General features: G+C 40.5%; 1 protein-coding gene across 3 annotated transcripts in view; it reads right to left on the bottom strand.

Annotated features, from left to right (window-relative positions):
- The window catches only part of CCDC9 (coiled-coil domain containing 9), a 140351-nt gene that overhangs the window by 93814 nt on the left and 27138 nt on the right, over nucleotides 1–19399 (bottom strand). For all 3 annotated transcript variants that reach the window (XM_073599010.1, XM_073599011.1, XM_073599012.1), the window contains 3 exons: nucleotides 18003–18123; nucleotides 16348–16453; nucleotides 13682–14174 (listed from right to left, as the gene is read on the bottom strand). In XM_073599010.1, the coding sequence (XP_073455111.1) occupies nucleotides 13682–14174; nucleotides 16348–16453; nucleotides 18003–18123 (720 nt within the window). The remainder of the gene's footprint in view (nucleotides 1–13681; nucleotides 14175–16347; nucleotides 16454–18002; nucleotides 18124–19399) is intronic.

Below are 19399 nucleotides of genomic sequence, written 5' to 3'. Positions count from 1 at the left end.
AATTACATAGGAGCAGGACACATGAATGCAGGAAACATTATTACATAGGAGCAGGGCACACAGGAGCAGGACACATAATTACATGGCAGCAGGGGACACATTTACATTGGAGCAGGGCAGTAGCAGTTTCCTTTTCATGAAGAGGTACACAGAGAAGCGGCTGTGGTAGTCCTGGCTCTGGCACGCTTTTCCCAACCAGCCCCTTCTCTCTTGTCCATCCTATCACATACAAGCAGCTGGGATGGACAGGAGGGGCGGCCAGGAAGATGCAGAAGTGAAGTGGGGATGCAATCTACCCTTCAGCAGCATGCGCTTGACAGGTAGATCACCGCAGAACCCCTGGGGACCTCTCGAGGAAACCCTTGGGTTGTGCGTAACCCCAGTTTAGAAACACTGTGCTGGATTGAGATATGTCTCAGGTGTTTGGGGGGGGGGTACAGGGAATGTACAAAACTTTTTAAAACTACTTTAAAATAAAGAAAAAAAAAACACTGCGGGTTTAATACATCTTTAAAGTTAATTAACATAGCTCAATTTGATTTAATCAAATACTCCACCAATAAAATAGACGTGCAATTCCTTTAGTTCTGAATTCGTTTTTTGATGAAATTCCACAAATTAGATCATTCGGAAATATTTGAATTAACGAAAACCCAAATTTAAATATTCAAATTTTTCCGAAAATGAAAATTTGAACATTCGAAGAACCGCAAATTCGAAAATTTGAAAATTAAGAATGAAAATCCAAAAATTCAAAATTTGGCTGCTAGTGAACATAACGAATACGAATTTATCCGAAGTTACAAATTACTCGAAATAACAAATGCTGCATCTAAACGAATGGAACATAACAAATGAATAATAATTTTTTATTATTTCATTACGTTCCATTCATTTAGATGGAAACATTTTTTTAAAAAATGTATAATAATAATGATAAATGTACATTTTTTTATACCTCCAAAAAAATGTGCATTTTTTTTTTTAAAAGATGAACTTATTTTTTAACTTTACACAAAAAAGATAATGGCAACAAACAATCCTTATTCAAGAAGATATACAGGATGCTTTAATCTGATATTTTTCTCTCTGTGTACAGTGAGGGAAACAAGTATTTGATCCCCTGCTCATTTAGTACGTTTGCCCACTGACAAAGAAATGATGCGTCTATAATTTTAATGGTAGGTTTATTTTAACAGTGAGAGACAGAATAACATCAAAAATATCCAGAAAAACGCATTTCAAAAAAGTTATAAATTGATTTTCATTTTAATGAGTGAAATAAGTATTTGACCCCTTCCTAAAACATGACTTAGTATTTGGTGGCAAAACCCTTTTTGGCAATCACAGAGGATAGACGTTTCTGGCAGTTGGCCACCAGGTTTGCACACATCTTATGCCCCGTACACACGGTCGGACTTTGTTCGGACATTCCGACAACAAAATCCTAGGATTTTTTCCGACGGATGTTGGCTCAAACTTGTCTTGCATACACACGGTCACACAAAGTTGTCGGAAAATCCGATCGTTTTAAACGCGGTGACGTAAAACATGTACGTCGGGACTATAAACGAGGCAGTGGCCAATAGCTTTCATCTCTTTATTTATTCTGAGCTTGCGTGGCACTTTGTCCGTCGGATTTGTGTACACACGATCGGAATTTCCGACAACGGATTTTGTTGTCGGAAAATTTTATCTCCTGCTCTCCAACTTTGTGTGTCGGAAAATCCGATGGAAAATGTCCGATGGAGCCCACACACGGTCGGAATTTCCAACAACACGCTCCGATCGGACATTTTCCATCGGAAAATCCGACCGTGTGTACGGGGCATAAGAAGGGATTTTGTCCCACTCCTCTTTGCAGATCCTCTCCAAGTCATTAAGGTTTCGAGGCTGACATTTGTTAACTCGAACCTTCAGCTCCCTCCACATATTTTCGATGGGATTAAGGTCTGGAGACTGGCTAGGCCACTCAAGGACCTTAATGTGCTTCTTCTTGTGCCACTCTGTTGTTGTTTGACCTTGTATTTTGGGTCATTGTCATGCTGGAAGACCCATCCACGACCTATTTTCAATGCCCTGACTGAGGGAAGGAGGTTCTCATCCAAGATTTGGCAGTACATGGCCGCGTCCATCTGATGCGGTGAAGTTGCCTTGTCCTCTTAGCAGAAAAACACCCCCAAAGCATAATGTTTCCACCTCCATGTTTGACGGTGGGGATGGTGTTCTTGGGGTCATAGGCAGCATTCCTCCTCTTCCAAACACGGCGAGTTGAGTTGATGCCAAAGAGCTCAATTTTGGTCTCATCTGCCCACAACGCTTTCACCCAGTTCTCCTCTGAATCATTCAGATGTTCATTAGCAAGCTTCAGATGGGCCTGTACATGTGCTTTCTTGAGCAGGGGGACCTTGCAGGCACTGCAGGAATTTAGTCCTTCACGGCATAGTGTGTTACAAATTGTTTTCTTGGGGACTATGGTCCAAGCTGCCTTGAGATCATAAACAAGATTCTCCTGTGTAGGTTTGGGCTGATTCCTCACCGTTCTCATGATCATTGAAACTTTCTTCCATATGCAAATAATCACACCAACTGTTGTCACCCTCTCAGCAAGCTGCTTGGTGATGGTCTTGTAGCCCATTCCAGCCTTGTGTAGGTCTACAATCTTGTCCCTGACATCCTTGGACATCTCTTTGGTCTTGGCCATGGTGGAGAGATTGGAATCTGATTGATTGCTTCTGTGGACAGGTGTCTTTTATACAGGTAAAAAGCTGAGATTAGGAGCACTCCCTTTTAAGAGTGCTCTTAATCTCAGCTCATTACCTGTATAGAAGACACCTGGGCGCCAGAAATCTTGCTGATTGATAGGGGATCAAATGCTTTTTTCACTCATTAAAATGCAAATCAATTTATAACTTTTTTGAAATTAGTTTTTCTGGATATTTTTGTTGTTATTCTGTCTCTCACTGTTAAAATAAATCAACCAATAAAATTATAGAATGCTTATTTCTTTGTCAGTGGGAAAACATACAAAATTACCAGGGGATCAAATACTTTTTCCCCTAACTGTATATGATATTTAGCATGAAACAAGTCAGATTTGCAGATTCCTGTATGTATCCCACTTTAGCTAAAGGATTGCGCTTCACATGGCGGAGCGGTGTTGTGAATCATTTTAGTGTTTGTAATATACTTTCCAGGGGGAGCTGGATGTGTATCCATCAGTGTTCTGCGGGCAAGTATGGTCCAACCTGGAGTAGCATTGTTAGCTGCCAACTTAACCATAGCTGTAGCAAAACTGTACAAAAACAGTAATTAGAGCTGTAAAGATAACCTATAGAGAATGGATTTTTGTAATAATCCAAATTTCTGGTCCTGAATTGTAATAGTAATGTAGCAATACCCATCAGGGATACTTGATGTTTGATGATTTCCTGTACTTGTATAAAGTGTCAGGGCAGGAGTATAAAGCTGCCATATACATCTAGATTTTGATTGCTCTATCCACACTGGCTTGAAGAATCGCAATGGCTGGTTATTATATTCAGCAGTCACACAGATTACATATTCAAAAAATATTCACCATAATAAATCATAAATGTAACTGCTTTTTAATAAATAACAAGCCAATTAAAAATTACCTTGAAAGCTGAAATGCCTGGCAGATATAAACGCACAAATCAATACAGCTCTGTGTTCATTATTACATAAAATAGATTTTTAAATGAAGTATATTCTGTACAGTAGAGCTCAAAAGAGGGGCAGTAAAAAGAGCTAAGCCAATCAGGGGTGTTGCAGTGCAAGGAGCCGTGCTGATCGAAGCAGTGAGTGAAAGTCAACCTCCAACAGAGAAACATTAAATACCCTTCCCTCAGCTATACAAATCCTTTGACAGCTAAACCCCACAAATATGCATTTCATCTGTGTATTTAGCTGTTTGGCTGGAGTTCATCTTTAAATGTTTGTGCGCTACTTCTATGTCCCTAAAAATAAAAGGTATAAGCGATTTGTTCACCACTTACAAATTGGTCCCATCATTAAGGATTTTGTAGGATTAATGTAGCACTGTAATGGTGGGGAACATTATCACGTTCAATACAAGTGCTCTCTGTTCCTTTGTAGACATCTGCAAGCTTTGCTCCAAATTGCAGATTGCTGCTGTGTTAACACATGGAAAACCAGCCACTCTCGTTCAGCTGATTTTTTTTTTTTTTAAAATATATAAATCTTCTTATTGGCGCATGTGTCAAAAGTACATAAACCAAATCATCTGTCTTCACAACTGAGGAATGCACACAGCACCATCTACTGTACTAGGGTTAGTATAGTATGTAAACACTACACATACTGGGCACCTATCCTGAGAGATACATGGAGCTGGCAATTTCTGACTTCTCATAAGCACTGCTAATTTCCAGTCAGTAAGGTTGAGTCACTAAACCAGAATAAAAGGTACATTTGCACAGGCGTTTTGCCACGGTGTAAACCCTGGTTGCAGGAATCGGATTCCTGAGGCTGGGTTTCAGAGCTGCGAGAGGCTAGCTGCAGCCACAGAGACCACTGTAGTGACAGGCTGCCAGTGGCTGCAGCCATTCATGGCTGTTCGCACAGCCAGCGATTACCTTTGTACGGGCTTGACAGCCATAGCTAGCCTCTCTTACAGCTGTCAAACCCAGCAGCAGGAATCAGTAGATTCCTGCCCCTGGAATTTACACTGTGACAAAACACTGGTGCGAATGTACCCTAAAACTGGACACAAAAACATTTGTTTCATTCAGCATGCAGGCTGAATGAAAGACACTTAGCAGGATTCCTCCATCCTTGCTGAAGAGCCTAGATGGATCAATATCCCTCTGCACACCAACTGCCAGGAAACTTGAGCAATGCCATCATCTAACTGGATGCAGACACCATTTGGCCATCAATTTTCCACCTGGCTCCTTCGACTGAAAAATGTTGAGTGGAGTGTTGTTGACAGATAGCACTCACTGCAAGTAAGACCATCATTTAAGGGAGAACCTAACACCCCCCCATTTAAATGCATTGAAACATGAAATAGATTGGCTTGTTACATATCAGTACAATGTCCATATGTACCCTGTCATTTGATAGGAAAGAATGGACTTGTCAGCCGTTCAAGTGCTGGTGATTGTAGAGGTGACGAGGGGAATGGAGATCTCTCTCACGGTCCGTGCAGGCTCAACAATATGGCACACAACTATAAGTATAATAATTAAAGTGGTTGTAAACCTCAGACATTAAATACAAAGAAAGCATTTTATAGCATGTGCAGAGCACAAAGTGTCATTTCCGTCTGCTGCCTTCTTTCTCTGTCTACATGCGTCACTTCTTAAAGGTTTTATCCGACACCAAGAGGTAAAAAAGGTGATGGAAAGGAGCTTCCACTCACAGTCTGATTGACAGCCTCAGTTCTGTTCCTGTGTGAATTGGTCCCTTCTGTCCAATCAGGGCTCAGAGCTCCCCTCACTGCGATCTGTAGAGTGTAACTTCAGCTCCCCGCCCCCTGCTTTTCAGAGCTGAGAGACTGTGTAAGTTTTGCGCATTGAACGAATGTAGAGAAGACAGTTATCTAGATAAACAGGTACAACTTATGGAGGAGGATTTGTATCATCTCTGTGTATCACCTGAGGCCAGTCACTTCACTGGGTATATGTGAGGGTTTACAACCACTTTACCACCATGTCACGTGATGCATTCGAGAATAGGAAATAGGTTTCTTGCTTCAGGAGTGAATAAATTCAAACAGGGTAGGAAGTTAATACCCCACACACATACAAAACTGGTACAGCTTTTAATCACATCAATAACAAACGGTTTCAATGTGATCTAGCAACGACTGGGCCAGCGTTCTTGAATGTTTTTTTATACCTAGAAGTAGCAGGTATTTCACTGAAAGAATCAACAGGACAGTGAAGGAAATGTAAATATATAGTGCCAAGAATGGTATGAGTAAAGCAAACCTGTTGCCGTCAATACATTTGCTTTCAAGTTAGTGCAAACAATTGTGCAAAAAAAAAAATTCTCCAATAAATATCCAAAAATATCAAAGGAAAAACCTGATATCCAGTTTGAATCCACTCTAATCATTGTGACATGTAATACGAAGTGTGAATCCTCCACCCTTGTAGTTAAGCCTCTCACCTCACTGCTGTGACCCCTGCATTACCAGTAGATCTCACATGTTTTTCTTTCTCTGGGGATGAAGACAAACAGCTACCGCTTCAAATGCCTCTTACTCAGATGGATTGATAGATTTCCAATCCCCACAGCATACACGCAGGAAGAAAAAGCACATAGATCTAGTGCTCTCCGTTTAGCTTTTTAAAATAAATTTGAAGTTTTAAAGTATTGCATTTACAAAAATGGCACTATAGGCAGTGGTAACCATGAGCCTCACGTCTGTCACATACAGGGTGGATATAAATCAATGATATAAAAACAAAAAAAACAAAAAAAAAGGAATTTTTTTTTATTTAAATCGGACTTTGATTTAAATCGTTTTTTTTGGGGGTTTGTTTCATTATTCTTATCAAGTTTATTTGAATAAAATGCTTTTGGAGTAAAAATCTATCTAAAAGATAGTTTTCTATTTAAGATACATTAATAATTTAGTTTATTCAGCATGAAATGGAGCTTAGGAGCTAGAGCATGAGGCTGTATATTCTGCAATATTTACATTTTTGGTAAACTCATTCAATGAATCCAAGCTCTGCAGGAGATAAAATGCACTGCATTGATACATTCACACAATTTTACAGTAACCATGAGATAAAACAAAGTTCAGAACTATTACTTTATCTCTCATTGTTTAGCAAATCTATGTACACTACAAACTGTATGATTGAATCGGTTCCGATATCGCTGTTTTACCAACCTGACAGCTTATTATTCTAAATAGGAAACCTTCATTTTGTTTGCAAATATTAAAGATTCTAACTACCAGCAGGATTGAGTCCTTACATTTAAAGAGCACCTGTCATTTCAGCTCCATCATGCAGCGGGGCATCCATTCACCTGCTGCTGCCACGTCCCTCACCTTGTTGTGTCACTGCCACATCACCAGCCTTCCCATTGAAGTGAATGGGACTGTCAGTGAATCAACAGTGGCTCAGCGGAGAAGCCGATGCAAGACAGAAATGACAGTTGCTCTTTAAAAATTATGATATAAAATCGACTTGATTTAAATCAAGCCTTTTTACTAGTGATTTAAGTCGACTTGCTTTAAATCAAATCCACCCTGGTCACATACAATCACAGGATCCTTAGATGCAGAGATGATCGTGGGATGACGTCATATGTGAAACCTCGTCCTATCTGTACGTTACGTCCAAACTTCGGGACTTCCTCTAGTGAGGATGCAGGGAGGCTAATCTACAAGGGTGGAGGAGTCACACTTCGTATTACATGTCGCATTGCTGATTGGAGTGGATTCAAATTGGATATCGTTTTTTTTCCCTTTGGTATTTTTGGATATTTATTGGTGTATTTTTTTTTGCACACATATTTTTTGCACAATTGTTTGCACTATTATTATATTGTGGTTATTTCTTGTACGTTGCGCTGCACCATTTTGTTGTATATATCAGTTTAATAAGGTTAGAATCACTTATGGGTGTTGGCTAGCAACTTTTTAAAATGTATTTGATTGACATATTATTGGATTGTGCAGATTGATTATTTACACAATAGGAGTGCTGCCTTTTGTCTTAAAGCAGGGGTCTCCAAACTTTTTAAACAAAAGGCTAGTTTACTGTCCTTCGGACTTTAGGGAGCCAAACTATGGCCATTGGGAATAGAAATTGCCCTGGTGTCAGTGGTAGTAAATTGTGCATCTTTAGCATTAGGGGGAGGAATAGTGCCCCATCATTGGCCTCAAATGGAAGAAATGGTGCTTTTTTTGTTGAAGTCAGCAAACGGGAGTTTTACCCCATTGTTGGTGTCAGTGGGAGAAAAAGTGCCCCAAGGGCCAAGTAAAGGTAAGCAAAGGGGCGCCCTTTGCCTTAAAAGCACAACTCCACAGAAACAAAAAAACTTTTGTAGAATTGGGAAAGGTTTGAACCTCTATCAGGGTTCATATTGCTGTTTTTTCCATTTTAGTACTTAGAAAGAGGTCAACACAGGCAACTCCTGAATTTCTTCTCAAAGCAGCATTCCTTTAAAAAAAAAAGTATGGTCTAGAAAAGGCTGGGGAAACACATGGCTAATATGTCAAGCTGTGTCTGCCGCCCCCCCCCAAAAAAAAATATGGCTCAATTTTCTTAAACTGGTATATATATATTTATTTTTTTATGTTTCACCTGCTACACAGTGCAGATGACGAATCTCTCACAGCGGGTAATGTACTTAGTTTTGCCTCACTGGCTGTCAAAATACTTGAGCAGGGTTAGCTGTTTGGCTGATAATTTTCCACCAGATCCCTTTCTTTTGATTTTTCAAAGGATGTCATATGGTAGGTTGGAGACTGTGTCAACCACTGTGTTTTTTTTTTTTTTGATCGGTTCATCTGTAGAATGCATGGCCGGCTTTAATCTGCCCTAACAAAAATTTCAAACTTCGTATCTTCAATAGATGGCTCTGTATACAAGATGGTTTCAGAATTCTGTTGTTCCTTTTTTTTTTTTTTTTTTTTTTTTAAGCAACTGGTGGAGATGTTATTCCAGAAGTATACAGAGTGCTAGAAAAATAAAATGTATGCATCCCCCATATTATTTCCAGTTACCTCTGTTTTCAACACAAATTTTTAAAACCGTGCAGAATTGTTTTTTCTTTTTTTTTCTGCCTAGTAGGTAAGTGTGCTGGGAAATTTTTGTATCATATTGTTCAAGAATGGTAAAAGGTCTGCAAGAATGAAGTTTCCTTGAATACTGGAATGGGCAGAACAAAAAGGTAGATCCTTCTATCCAGCACCTTTTTCAAGGATATACTGGAAAAAAAAAAAAACAACACCAGAAACACAAATGTTGTTTTCAACAGCAGTGTTTCCTTATTTAATACAATTGTTTTCTTGTATTACATAAAAATTGATAAACTTAAGAAAATACTGATGATTATAAAAAAAAAATCATTTGAGCAAAGTCCACATCATTAAAAGGGCTTTCATTACACAAATACACCTTTAAAAATATTACACAGCGAAAATACTAGATTGTATTCAAGACAGTCATGATTCAGAATATATACAGTCTTTTTACATAGATGTACAATTAATACACAGATTGATCCTTAATAATTTACATCCATATGTAAATTTAGTAGAAACTAGGCAGTCTCCCAAACTGCCCAAGTCCTGAATACTGGTTTAGCTTTGTCGCTCCTCTAAAATACTCAGACTTCAAGTGTATGTACAGTATTTTTGGTTTTGGATAGGAAGGGAAGGATTGGAGCCCTTGTTTGGTTTTTACAGCGATCCGGGGGTTCCATTTACTTCCTACCACTTTGACTATGGTTTACCCACAGAAAAGATGAAGGAACAAGCGTAAGCAGAAAGAGACAAAAGTAAAAATACTTATTTTTAGTAGAGTGGAGGAAAGCTAAAATCACTTCTTTTCAAGTGGAAATGAATGGGCTGCACACTGAAGCCATCACTAATGTAAAAACAGCTAAGTGGCACTACACCTGCCCATCATTTACAGCCAAGGAAGCTGCCATCTTAGCCTCTGTTGGATATGCAGTTTCCATGGTTCTGCACATGTGATCAGTTATAACTAAGGATGAGCTCAGGCGTGTTCCCAAACCACATGTATAAAGCCCACCAGGAAGTCGGCACTGCGAAGCGCTAATCACAGGCAGTGAGACATTGTCCCGATGCGCGGCTGCAGAGATCGGGAAATGTCTCACTGCCTGTGATTAGCGCAGCGCAGTGCTGACTTCCTGGCGGGCTCTGCATGTGCGGCTTGCAAACACGCCTGAGCTCATCCTTAGTTATAACGCCCGTCATTTGATGGCCTGACAGTTCAGTTGAAAGGTAACATAATTGCTCTAGTAACTAACAGTTATGTCGCTTAATCATGGAGATTGATCCATCCACGAGTAAGCTCTTTGTGGAGTGAAACGCATTGGAACGGGGAGGTGGACAGGAGAGACTATAAGTTGTAAATGTTTAATTTATTATAAATTGGGCACTTTCATCCCCTTCCTGCCCCAGCCAATTTTTAGCTTTCAGCGCCGGCATACTTTGACAATTGCGCAGTCATGCAATGCGGTACCCATTTGAAACTTTTATCATTTTTTTGAGACAGATGGAGTTTTCTTTTGGTGGTATTCAATCACCACTGAGTTTTCGATTTTTTGCTAAACAAATGACAAAAAAGACCGAAAATGTGGAAAAGAAAACGTTTTTTGTTTCGGTTATAAAATGTTGCAAATGAGTATTTTTTTTTCCCATTCACTGATGTGCACTGATGAGGCTGCACTGATAGGTGGCAATGATGTGCACCGATAGGCAGCACTGGGAGGCATCGCTAATGGGGCTGCACTATTAGTCATAATTATTAGTGCAGATCCCTCCTGTCAGGAAAGCCGCTTATGGGCGCTCATGCTCTGTCAGCTACGTCATAGGCTCTTTATCGTGATCAGTGAGATGCAGTGTGTCCGAGCGACACACTATGCCACCGATCGCCATGCTGCGCCCCCCCTGGGGGCGCACATGAATGGCATGTTATGAAAGATGTCATAGGACATCCAGTCAGTACAGGAAAGCCAATGCCCGGCTGTCATTTTGCTATAGGCTGGGTGGGATATGGTTAATTTATTATATTAAAGCTGCTTTTTTCACTGGTGACAGGATCTGTGTGAATGTTCTATGTTAATTTCTACTTAAAGAAACAAAAAACAAAACAAAAAAAAAACAACAGGAAATTGGACACATGCCAAGAAATAACTGACACTTCCTAGAGTTCTCATTACCAGTGTCTTAAGGGCCCACTACTGCCATTACTCAATGACTGCCTACACCAGTGTTTCTCCACTCCAGTCCTCAAGGCGCCCCAACAGGTCATGTTTTCAGGATTTCCATTATTTTGCACAGGTGATTTGATCAGTTTCACTGCCTTAGTAATTAGCATGGCCATTTCACCTGAGGGAAATCCTGAAAACATGACCTGTTGGGGCTCCAGGTAAGGAGTTAGGGGACATGTAGAAATGAATGCCTCACTTCCACATCTTTTCCTTACGCAGTTAACAAAATAGAATTTAAATAAAGAGAAATACATAAGCTAATTTTCTTCATACCAAATGATTGGAGTAATAAGTAATTTTTTTTGTCTGTTTAACATTAAAAAAAAAAAAAAAAAATGGGGTAGGGTTATGAGATTTATACTGGCAGCACTCTCAATCCAGTCAGCAGCAGTGTATTTAGAGATACCGTATATACTCAAGTACAAGTTGAGTTTTTCAACCCTTTTTTTTAAGCTGAAAGTGCCCCCAACGACTTATACTCGAGTCATCGCTGTCTGCCTACATGATCAGCGTGTCATGCAGACAGACGGCGGCCATTCCACTGTTCAAAAGCTGTGCCTCCTCCTCGTCTGCGATAGGCAGAACACTCAATTTCCCAGCAGTCAGTGTACAGCCTATCACGGACATTCTCCCACCCTCGTCCGTGGTATGAGGATGAGAGAATGTCCGTGATAGGCTGACCGCTGAGAAATGGAGTGTTCTGCCTATCACAGACGAGGAGGAGGCGCGGCTTTTGAACAGTGGAATGGCTGCCAACCAAATGTTATTATGACATGCTGATCGGTGGATGCAGAGCGGCACAAGGAGGCATGCACAGGACACAGGGACACATGCAGATGTGCATTGTTGACCCTCTTTTCCACTTACAGTAGCTTCTGCATTTCTCACCCTCGACTTATACTCGGGTCAATAAGTTTTTCCTAGCTTTTTGTGGTAAATTAGGGGCCTCGGCTTATATTTGGAACGACCTATACTCAAGTATATACGGTAATCATTGCAAGCTGTAATAATCCAGTATGAGTTACCTCCATGCCTTTTATTTTGATACCATTAGAAGATGCTAAATATTGAATAGGCGTAGATGATTTTTTTTCATAAAATAAAAAAAAAAAAAAGGTTTTTTTTTGCAAATAGTTTAAAAAAGTTTAAAAGTTGTGATTACAGATTACCTTCATGGGGTGTTTAATGATCAGAGGTTCAAGTTATTAAAAAGTTATAAAAATTATGAGGTAGACTTGCAGCAAAACAGTCACCTCATTGGTCTGGAAACGTCCAATGTGCAAGATTGCAATACTTAGTTTAAAAAAAAAAAAAAAAAAGAAAAACACTTGAGTTAGAGGAGTTTCAATATGTACATAATCTAATCACCACTAAGGATTCACCATAGGTCTTTTATACAAGCCCTCTTTTTTCAGAGCATCTTCTGTTACATGAGATTATAGTAGAAGTTCACCTTTTGCACCATGTTACACCCCCCCCACAGCCATTGTCACGCTTACAACTGGTGCAGCTGTGCAGGGCTCAGCCTGCACCACCGCAGCATTCATTTACATGGATCTGTGAATGAACTGCAAGTCCTGTTCCACACCGCAGCAGATGAACTTGTACTTCTCACTGGACTACAAGTGCAGTAATCGGCACACTCAGGCTACTGAAGTTTTTTCAGGAGCCTGAAATTGCACACAAGATCCATTGATTAAAAAAAAAAAATAATAATAATTATATTATATACACACATTTTTTTTCCCTGCAAAAACGTGCATTTGATTATAATTTTTTCTCAAAGGTGAACCTAGCCTTTAAAGCTGCTGCAGGATAACTTAGGAAGATGGCTGACAAGTGGCACACACCTTTAGAAGGCTTTGCAGCACAGAGAACAATACTACAGTTGAAGAGATTCAAAGCAGACTTTCACCCTAAAGTCAAAAGGTTTTATACCTTAATGCATTCCCTGCATTAAGGTAAAACAATTTCCCTTAGCTGTACAGCCCGCCTGCATATGTTACATTACCAATCCTTTGTTAATAAAACATGTGGCAAGACATTTGTCAACTATACTATACTTGACTGCATCTAGTTTCTGAAGCTGAAGTACCTGCAAATGGCATTGTCACTACTTTGAAGTGGCCTTGTGAAATTGTATCTTAGCAGCAAAAACATGAAAAGATCATTTAAAAATATTAAAAAAAAAACGCAGATTAGCAGATTTCCATATAAAACAAGATGACTGTTGCTCTCCATTCAGATCATAACCCACAAGGTCAAATCATTCACTATCCAATCACAAGGGTCAGCGGGAAGAACCTGGCAGGAAGTGGAAGGGTTAATAGCTGACTTAGCGCCGTCTCCTCCTATATCCTGCGGGTTTGGGAAGAACAGAGGCTTCATTTCACATTAACAGAAAAACAATCAAAAAAAAAAAAAAACAACCAAAGAGCTGATACAGCCTTATCACAAACCACTCATTCTTAGTAGTGTAACCATCAATACCAAAGGGCGATTTACCATTCCATCTTACGCATCTTTAAATGGAAATTCCAAGACTACATAATTGTCTGCAGTCCAGTGAACACCTTCAAAAGACAGCCTTCTTATAAAAACACCATTTTTGCTGTGAACCACCATCACCAGCAGATACACCAACTTGGGGTGACATGCATGTGTGTATAAAGGTCATTGTCAGTGCACCACTCAAATTTTCACTGACCTGAGTGAGATCTTGAGTCCATGCTGAACACCTTCCTATTAACGGCTTGAGGAGGACTGTCCTCATTGCTGCTTCCTGGAGGTGACAGCTGTTCCATTTCCTCTCCCCAGTCAGTCACTGGCTTGTGCCCTTCCGGGGAGAATGGGCTGGAGGGTTTGGACTCCACAGCTTCTTCGTTGGTGTTCACATTGGGTGGAGGCATTGTTAGTTTGGGGGTCTCCATCTGCTGAGGTAGCCTTTGCTCTTTTGGAGATGCCGGAGAAGCTTTGGTAGCCTCTTCGATGGAGTCCTCCTCAACTTCTGAGCCATCTTCATCTACTTCTTCATCATCTTCTTCATCACCACTAGCATCAGTCCATTCTTCTTCATCATCATCATCATCCTCACCCTCCTCTTCTTCCTTGTCATGTTTTAATTCATCTTTCTCTTCATCCATCCTGAGTTTATGGGCTTCAGATGTACTTTTCTGTGGACCCTCAACTTTTTTTTCTTCCTGTAATACAGCAAGTTATCAAGATGATAGGATTTTATTAGGCTTAGTTACTAAAAAGACTGACTCTCTTATGGGATAAAATGACAAGCCTAGACCTGAAAACTCAAGATCGTTTGGGATAATTCTTCCCAGGACTGAGAAGTTGAAAAGGGTATTTTCTTTACAGTCTTGTTAGAATGTAATGGCAGAAAATTTTCATTAAAAAAACCTGCACTGAAAAAAAGGGAGAAGGGAGGAAGAAAAAGAAGCGGCTACCATTGTTGGTCTACTTCTGAAAATGCTAGCAGCCTGGCCAGTCACTGAACTGGAAGAAGTACACTTATAAGGAAAGCCAGATACAAATGAGAGCTTCTAAATCTACAAACATGTTCCAAGGCAGTGACCAGTGAACATCTATTTGCTTCCCATTGGTCTGAAAAATATGACATTGAAGGGGTTTTGTTAGATCAGCAATTCAGAGCTGCCCTATGTCTTGTGTACACTTCCCTTGTTATCTCAAGAAAAGTAACTGGCCCTCTTATTTCTTATCCTAGAACTACAGAACAATGAGCCGGTTGTGGGGATGGGAGAGTAGGCGGACCCAAGTAATTTAGCAAAAGAAAACTGGGCTAGAACTACTCAGCACACAAAATGCTGTGTTACCAGCCTTCAGCAGGATCTTTAAAAATTATGAAACATGGGAAATTGTGCATGTATTGCAGTGATCTACTCCACAGGTTATTTTTATTTTGCCTTGACATACATTTTAATCAAGATGATCACTTGGAATTATTAAAGTGATTGTTAACCCACTAACTGATCATTAGATCATCCCCTCTGTCACATAAAAACCTATATCCTAGTGCCTGTGCTTTATAAAATAAAAAAGCAGATGTCTACCTGTTTTAACAGTGTCTTCCAGCGATCACATGACTCCAGGCTCTCAGCTGTCCCCGTCTAATATCTCCAGCAGGCGGGGCCGAGATCCCCTGCTGACGTCAGACGGGGAGGAGAGGAGCCGAGAGCTTGGAGTCATGTGAAGACGCTGTTAAAACAGGTAGAAATAATTTTTTTTATCAAGCATAGGCACTAGGACACATCTATTTATGTGACAGAGAGGATGATAAAATGATCAGTTAGTTTTGAAGCAGTGGGGAGAGGAGCAGAGTGGCGCTAGTGAGAGCTGACAGGCAGGTAGGGGAGGGGGGAGGAAGACAGAGGGAGACAGAGGAGAGCTGCAGATAGCAGCGTATGACGGAGGCACATACACTGACAACTGTGTCAGGGCTCAGCAGCCCTGATATATCGTGTTCAGTATACAGAGGGGAGGGCAGAAACTGGCAGGATCAGCCAGGTAATTCAGGTGATACAAGGGGCCAAAATACACAGCACAAGCACTGTGCTATTATTCATGCTTTAAGGGAACAGGATCCTTTTTTTTTTTCTTTTGGGGGGTTAACAAACGCTTTAATGCCTCAAGATTGGCCATTCCCATGCAGGAATGTCCCTTGATTTACTACCACTGCGATTTATCAGCAAGAAGAGCATCAAGGGGTTTCCAGTCTTGGGAAATGTACATGAACATGTGACTCAAGATTTGAATGCTGCCCTGAGGTTAAGAGGCTGTTGACCCATGATGTATTTGGATCGTATCCATGATGTATTTGGAGTGTATCAGAGAGAAGTATGGGGGCTGACATAGCCTATGCTATTTGGCTAGATTTGTCTGACCCCCCCCCCCCCCCCCCCCCAAGACTCCCCAAACAGCAGACAGGGTTCATCTCCACACACCCACTGTCACATTTTAAAAACGACGTGGCTTCGTGGTGCTCCACCCACACAGCCATATCATTCATTCATAGGAATCTGTAAATGAAAAAAACTACAAGTCCTGTTTGCCACAGCAGCAGATGGACTTGTAGTTTTAATTAACTTTGCGTGCGCTGATCCTCTGGCTTTCTAATAGAAAGCCCATACAGGAGGTATGGGCACAAAGCTGGAGGAAGACAGTGCAGGAAACTAACATTGGACCCATGATCTGCGGATCATGTATATTTATTTGTTTTTATTTTTTTTTTTTAAGGAGAACTGAGCCTTTAAAAAAAAAAAAACCTAAAATAGAGATTCTAAGAATCTCCACTCTATGTAAAACCAAAAAAAAAAAAAAATTTTGGAGTGCCACAAGGATTCTTACTGTTTTCTCCACACACGTCTCCTTCTCTTTTTCCTCCACAGGCAAGGTCTTGTCTTTTTCATCTACTTCTTCCTCCTCATCTTCTTCCCAACGACTGTCATGCATGCTATGAAAAAAATATCAGGCATGTAATCCACTCTCTAAAGTAGACTAGCACTGTTCTATGACATAACCTTGCAACAACAGGCTTTAGAGAAAATCCATATATGGGTGGATTTAACGCAGAACTTTTTTTTTAACACTTAAAAATAGTACATGCATATCTTGTGTTTTTTTCCAGAAGGTTCTTGGCTGCTGTGTAGGCATATTCTGGATTCTATATGACTGATTCTGCTGGTTGCACGGCTCAGAGGTGATAGACTTTCCACACCTTCTCCTATGTATGTCATTATACTTCTTCATTTGTACAAGGGGCAGGGACTATCCCTGCATTGAACAATGTGGCCCCTCCCAATCCTGCCCTGGGTTATCCTCTCATTTGATTGCCAGCATCATTTTAGTAAAACAAGTGCCTAATAAAACAGCATATGAGTGGGAGGATTAGAGTGGTGACAGAACTCAAGAACAAATACAGAAATTTTCTGTGAATGATTACATCACTCCTCACAGAAGGTGACACTGCCTTCATCACCTCCTTCAAATGCCGAGGAACAGACTTGGCAAGATGCATAGGTATAGCATAAAATATGGATAATACAGGTAAAAGATGTGCAACTATTTTGTATGTTGTTCTGCCTCCCTTAGGGCAAAGTACATTAAGTATTTCATCCTGTGCATCCAAGTGCTGCCTAAAGGCCCATACACACGATCAGACTTTTTGACAACAAACATGCAAATTATCTGTTTTAAGGCAATATCCGACCCTGTGTTCGCTCCATCGGACAAACTTTTTTGGTTTTCATCGGACAAATGTTGGCTGTGCGAACAGACAAACTTGGCGGCAACAAAAATCCTACGTCGGCAAGTCCGATCGTGTGTACACAAAACCATCGGACTTTAGCACAAAGTACAAACACGCATGCTCAGAACCAATACAAAAAGATCAGACAACAATACAGAAGTTGACCAAAGGGTGGCGCCGGAGAACTAAACGTCCTCTTTTGAAGTGTTGTCAGTACGCTGAAACGTCACTACGTTCGTATTTGTTGCCTAAAAAGTCCTGCCGTGTGTATGCATACCAAGTTTACGGCCAACGCCCTTTGGACAGAAATCCATGGAAAAGTTTGTTTAAAGTCCGATCGTGTGTACGATGTGCGTACTTAAGTCTAGTTATGAAGCTGCTTGGCATTTTCTGATGTCACCACCTGCCTCTCTACCTCATCCAATTAAAGAATGCACTGCATTCAATCAGAAAATGCAAAGCATTCTCTGAATGGCGCCCATGTCGAGCAGCTGTCCTGTATTCACAATGCATCAGGGCTGGGCCCTCAGCATGGGACCCGGAAGCAAGTGAAGATCACTGGAGTAGTGGTGTCTACTTCACTGATTTCCAGCTTACAAGGGCAGCCGCCAGGTATAGTATATACCAAGCTGGACCAATACAACTATGTAAAAATATACCATGCCTAGAATTCTTCTTTAAATGTTTTTGGGTCTTTGGGTTTCAAAGAAAAATGTAATGGAAAAAAGGTTTTCAGGCCTTCCCCAGCACACACCTGTATGGTTTGTTCCTCCCTCGGCCTCTCTTCTGATCTCTCTTTTGTCCTGAGCTTTGTGGGTTCCTGGGAAGAAACTCTGCCATGGTGGGGGGCTTCGGAGCACCTTTCTTTGCTGGGTCTGTAAAAAATAAGAAACTGAACATTAAACAAGTCACTGTGATATCTACTAAGGACTGTGATAATTGTAAAAGAAATGATGCTCAATGCAAACCACACAACATGCCTCTTGCTTTAAAATCTATTCTTTTATATTTTCATAGCATATTTTATACAAGGTCTCTAAATAGAAAAAAGAAATTAAATGTAACCCAGATTTTAAGCGTTTGTAAAAGCAAATTTAATTATTTTTTTAACCACTTCAGCCCCGGACCATTTGGCTGCCCAAAAACCAAATCGTTTTTTTGCGATTTGGCACTGCGTCGCTTTAACTGACAATTGCGCGGTCATGTGACTTGGCTCGCAAACAAAATTAACGTCCTTTTTTCCCCACAAATAGAGCTTTCTTTTGGTGGTATTTGATCACCTCTGCGGTTTTTATTTTTTGCGCTATAAACAAAAAGGGAGCAACAATGTTGAAAAAAAAAAAAAACAAACAACGCAATATTTTTTACTTTTTGCTATAATAAATATCCCCAAAAAATATATATAAAACATTTTTTTCCCTCAGTTTATGCCGATACGTAGTATTCTACATATTTTTGGTAAAAAAAAAAAAAAAAATCGCAATAAGTGTTTATTGATTTGTAGACGCTATAACTTTTGCGCAAACCAAACAGGGGATAGTTTTATGGCATTTTTATTAATAATTTTTTTTTTTGTACTAGTAATGGCGGCGATCTGCAATTTTTATCGTGACTGCGACATTATGGCAGACAGATCAGACACTTTTGGCACTATTTTGGGACCATTCACATTTATACAGCGATCAGTGCGATTAAAAATGCATTGATTACTGTGTAAATGTGACTGGCAGTGAAGGGGTTAACCACTAGGGAGCGCTGCAGGGGTTAAGTGTGTTTTAGGGAGTGATTATAACTGTGGGGGGGCTGGGCTACGTGTGACACGACACTGATCACCGCTTCCGATCACAGGGAGCAGTGTCACTAGGCAGAACGGGAAATGCTTGTTTACATCAGCATTTCCCCGTTCTTCCTCTCCATGAGACGATCGCAGGTATCCCCACGGACATTGAGTCCGCGGGACCCGCGATCACACTCACGGAGCTCGTGCCGGGCACGCGCCCACAATGCCACATCTTAAAGGGCATTAATATGCCTGTACGTGCCATTCTGCTGACGTATATTGGCGTGAGCTGGTCGGCAAGGGGTTAAAGAAAACAAACATGTCATACTTACCTGCACTGTGCAATGATTTTACATAGAGCAGCCCTGATC

This window comes from Aquarana catesbeiana, linkage group LG09, assembly GCF_042186555.1.
Source record: "Aquarana catesbeiana isolate 2022-GZ linkage group LG09, ASM4218655v1, whole genome shotgun sequence".
Lineage (NCBI taxonomy): Eukaryota > Metazoa > Chordata > Amphibia > Anura > Ranidae > Aquarana > Aquarana catesbeiana.
Note: the sequence above shows the minus strand (reverse complement) of the source record. Positions and strands in the feature narration are given on the sequence as shown.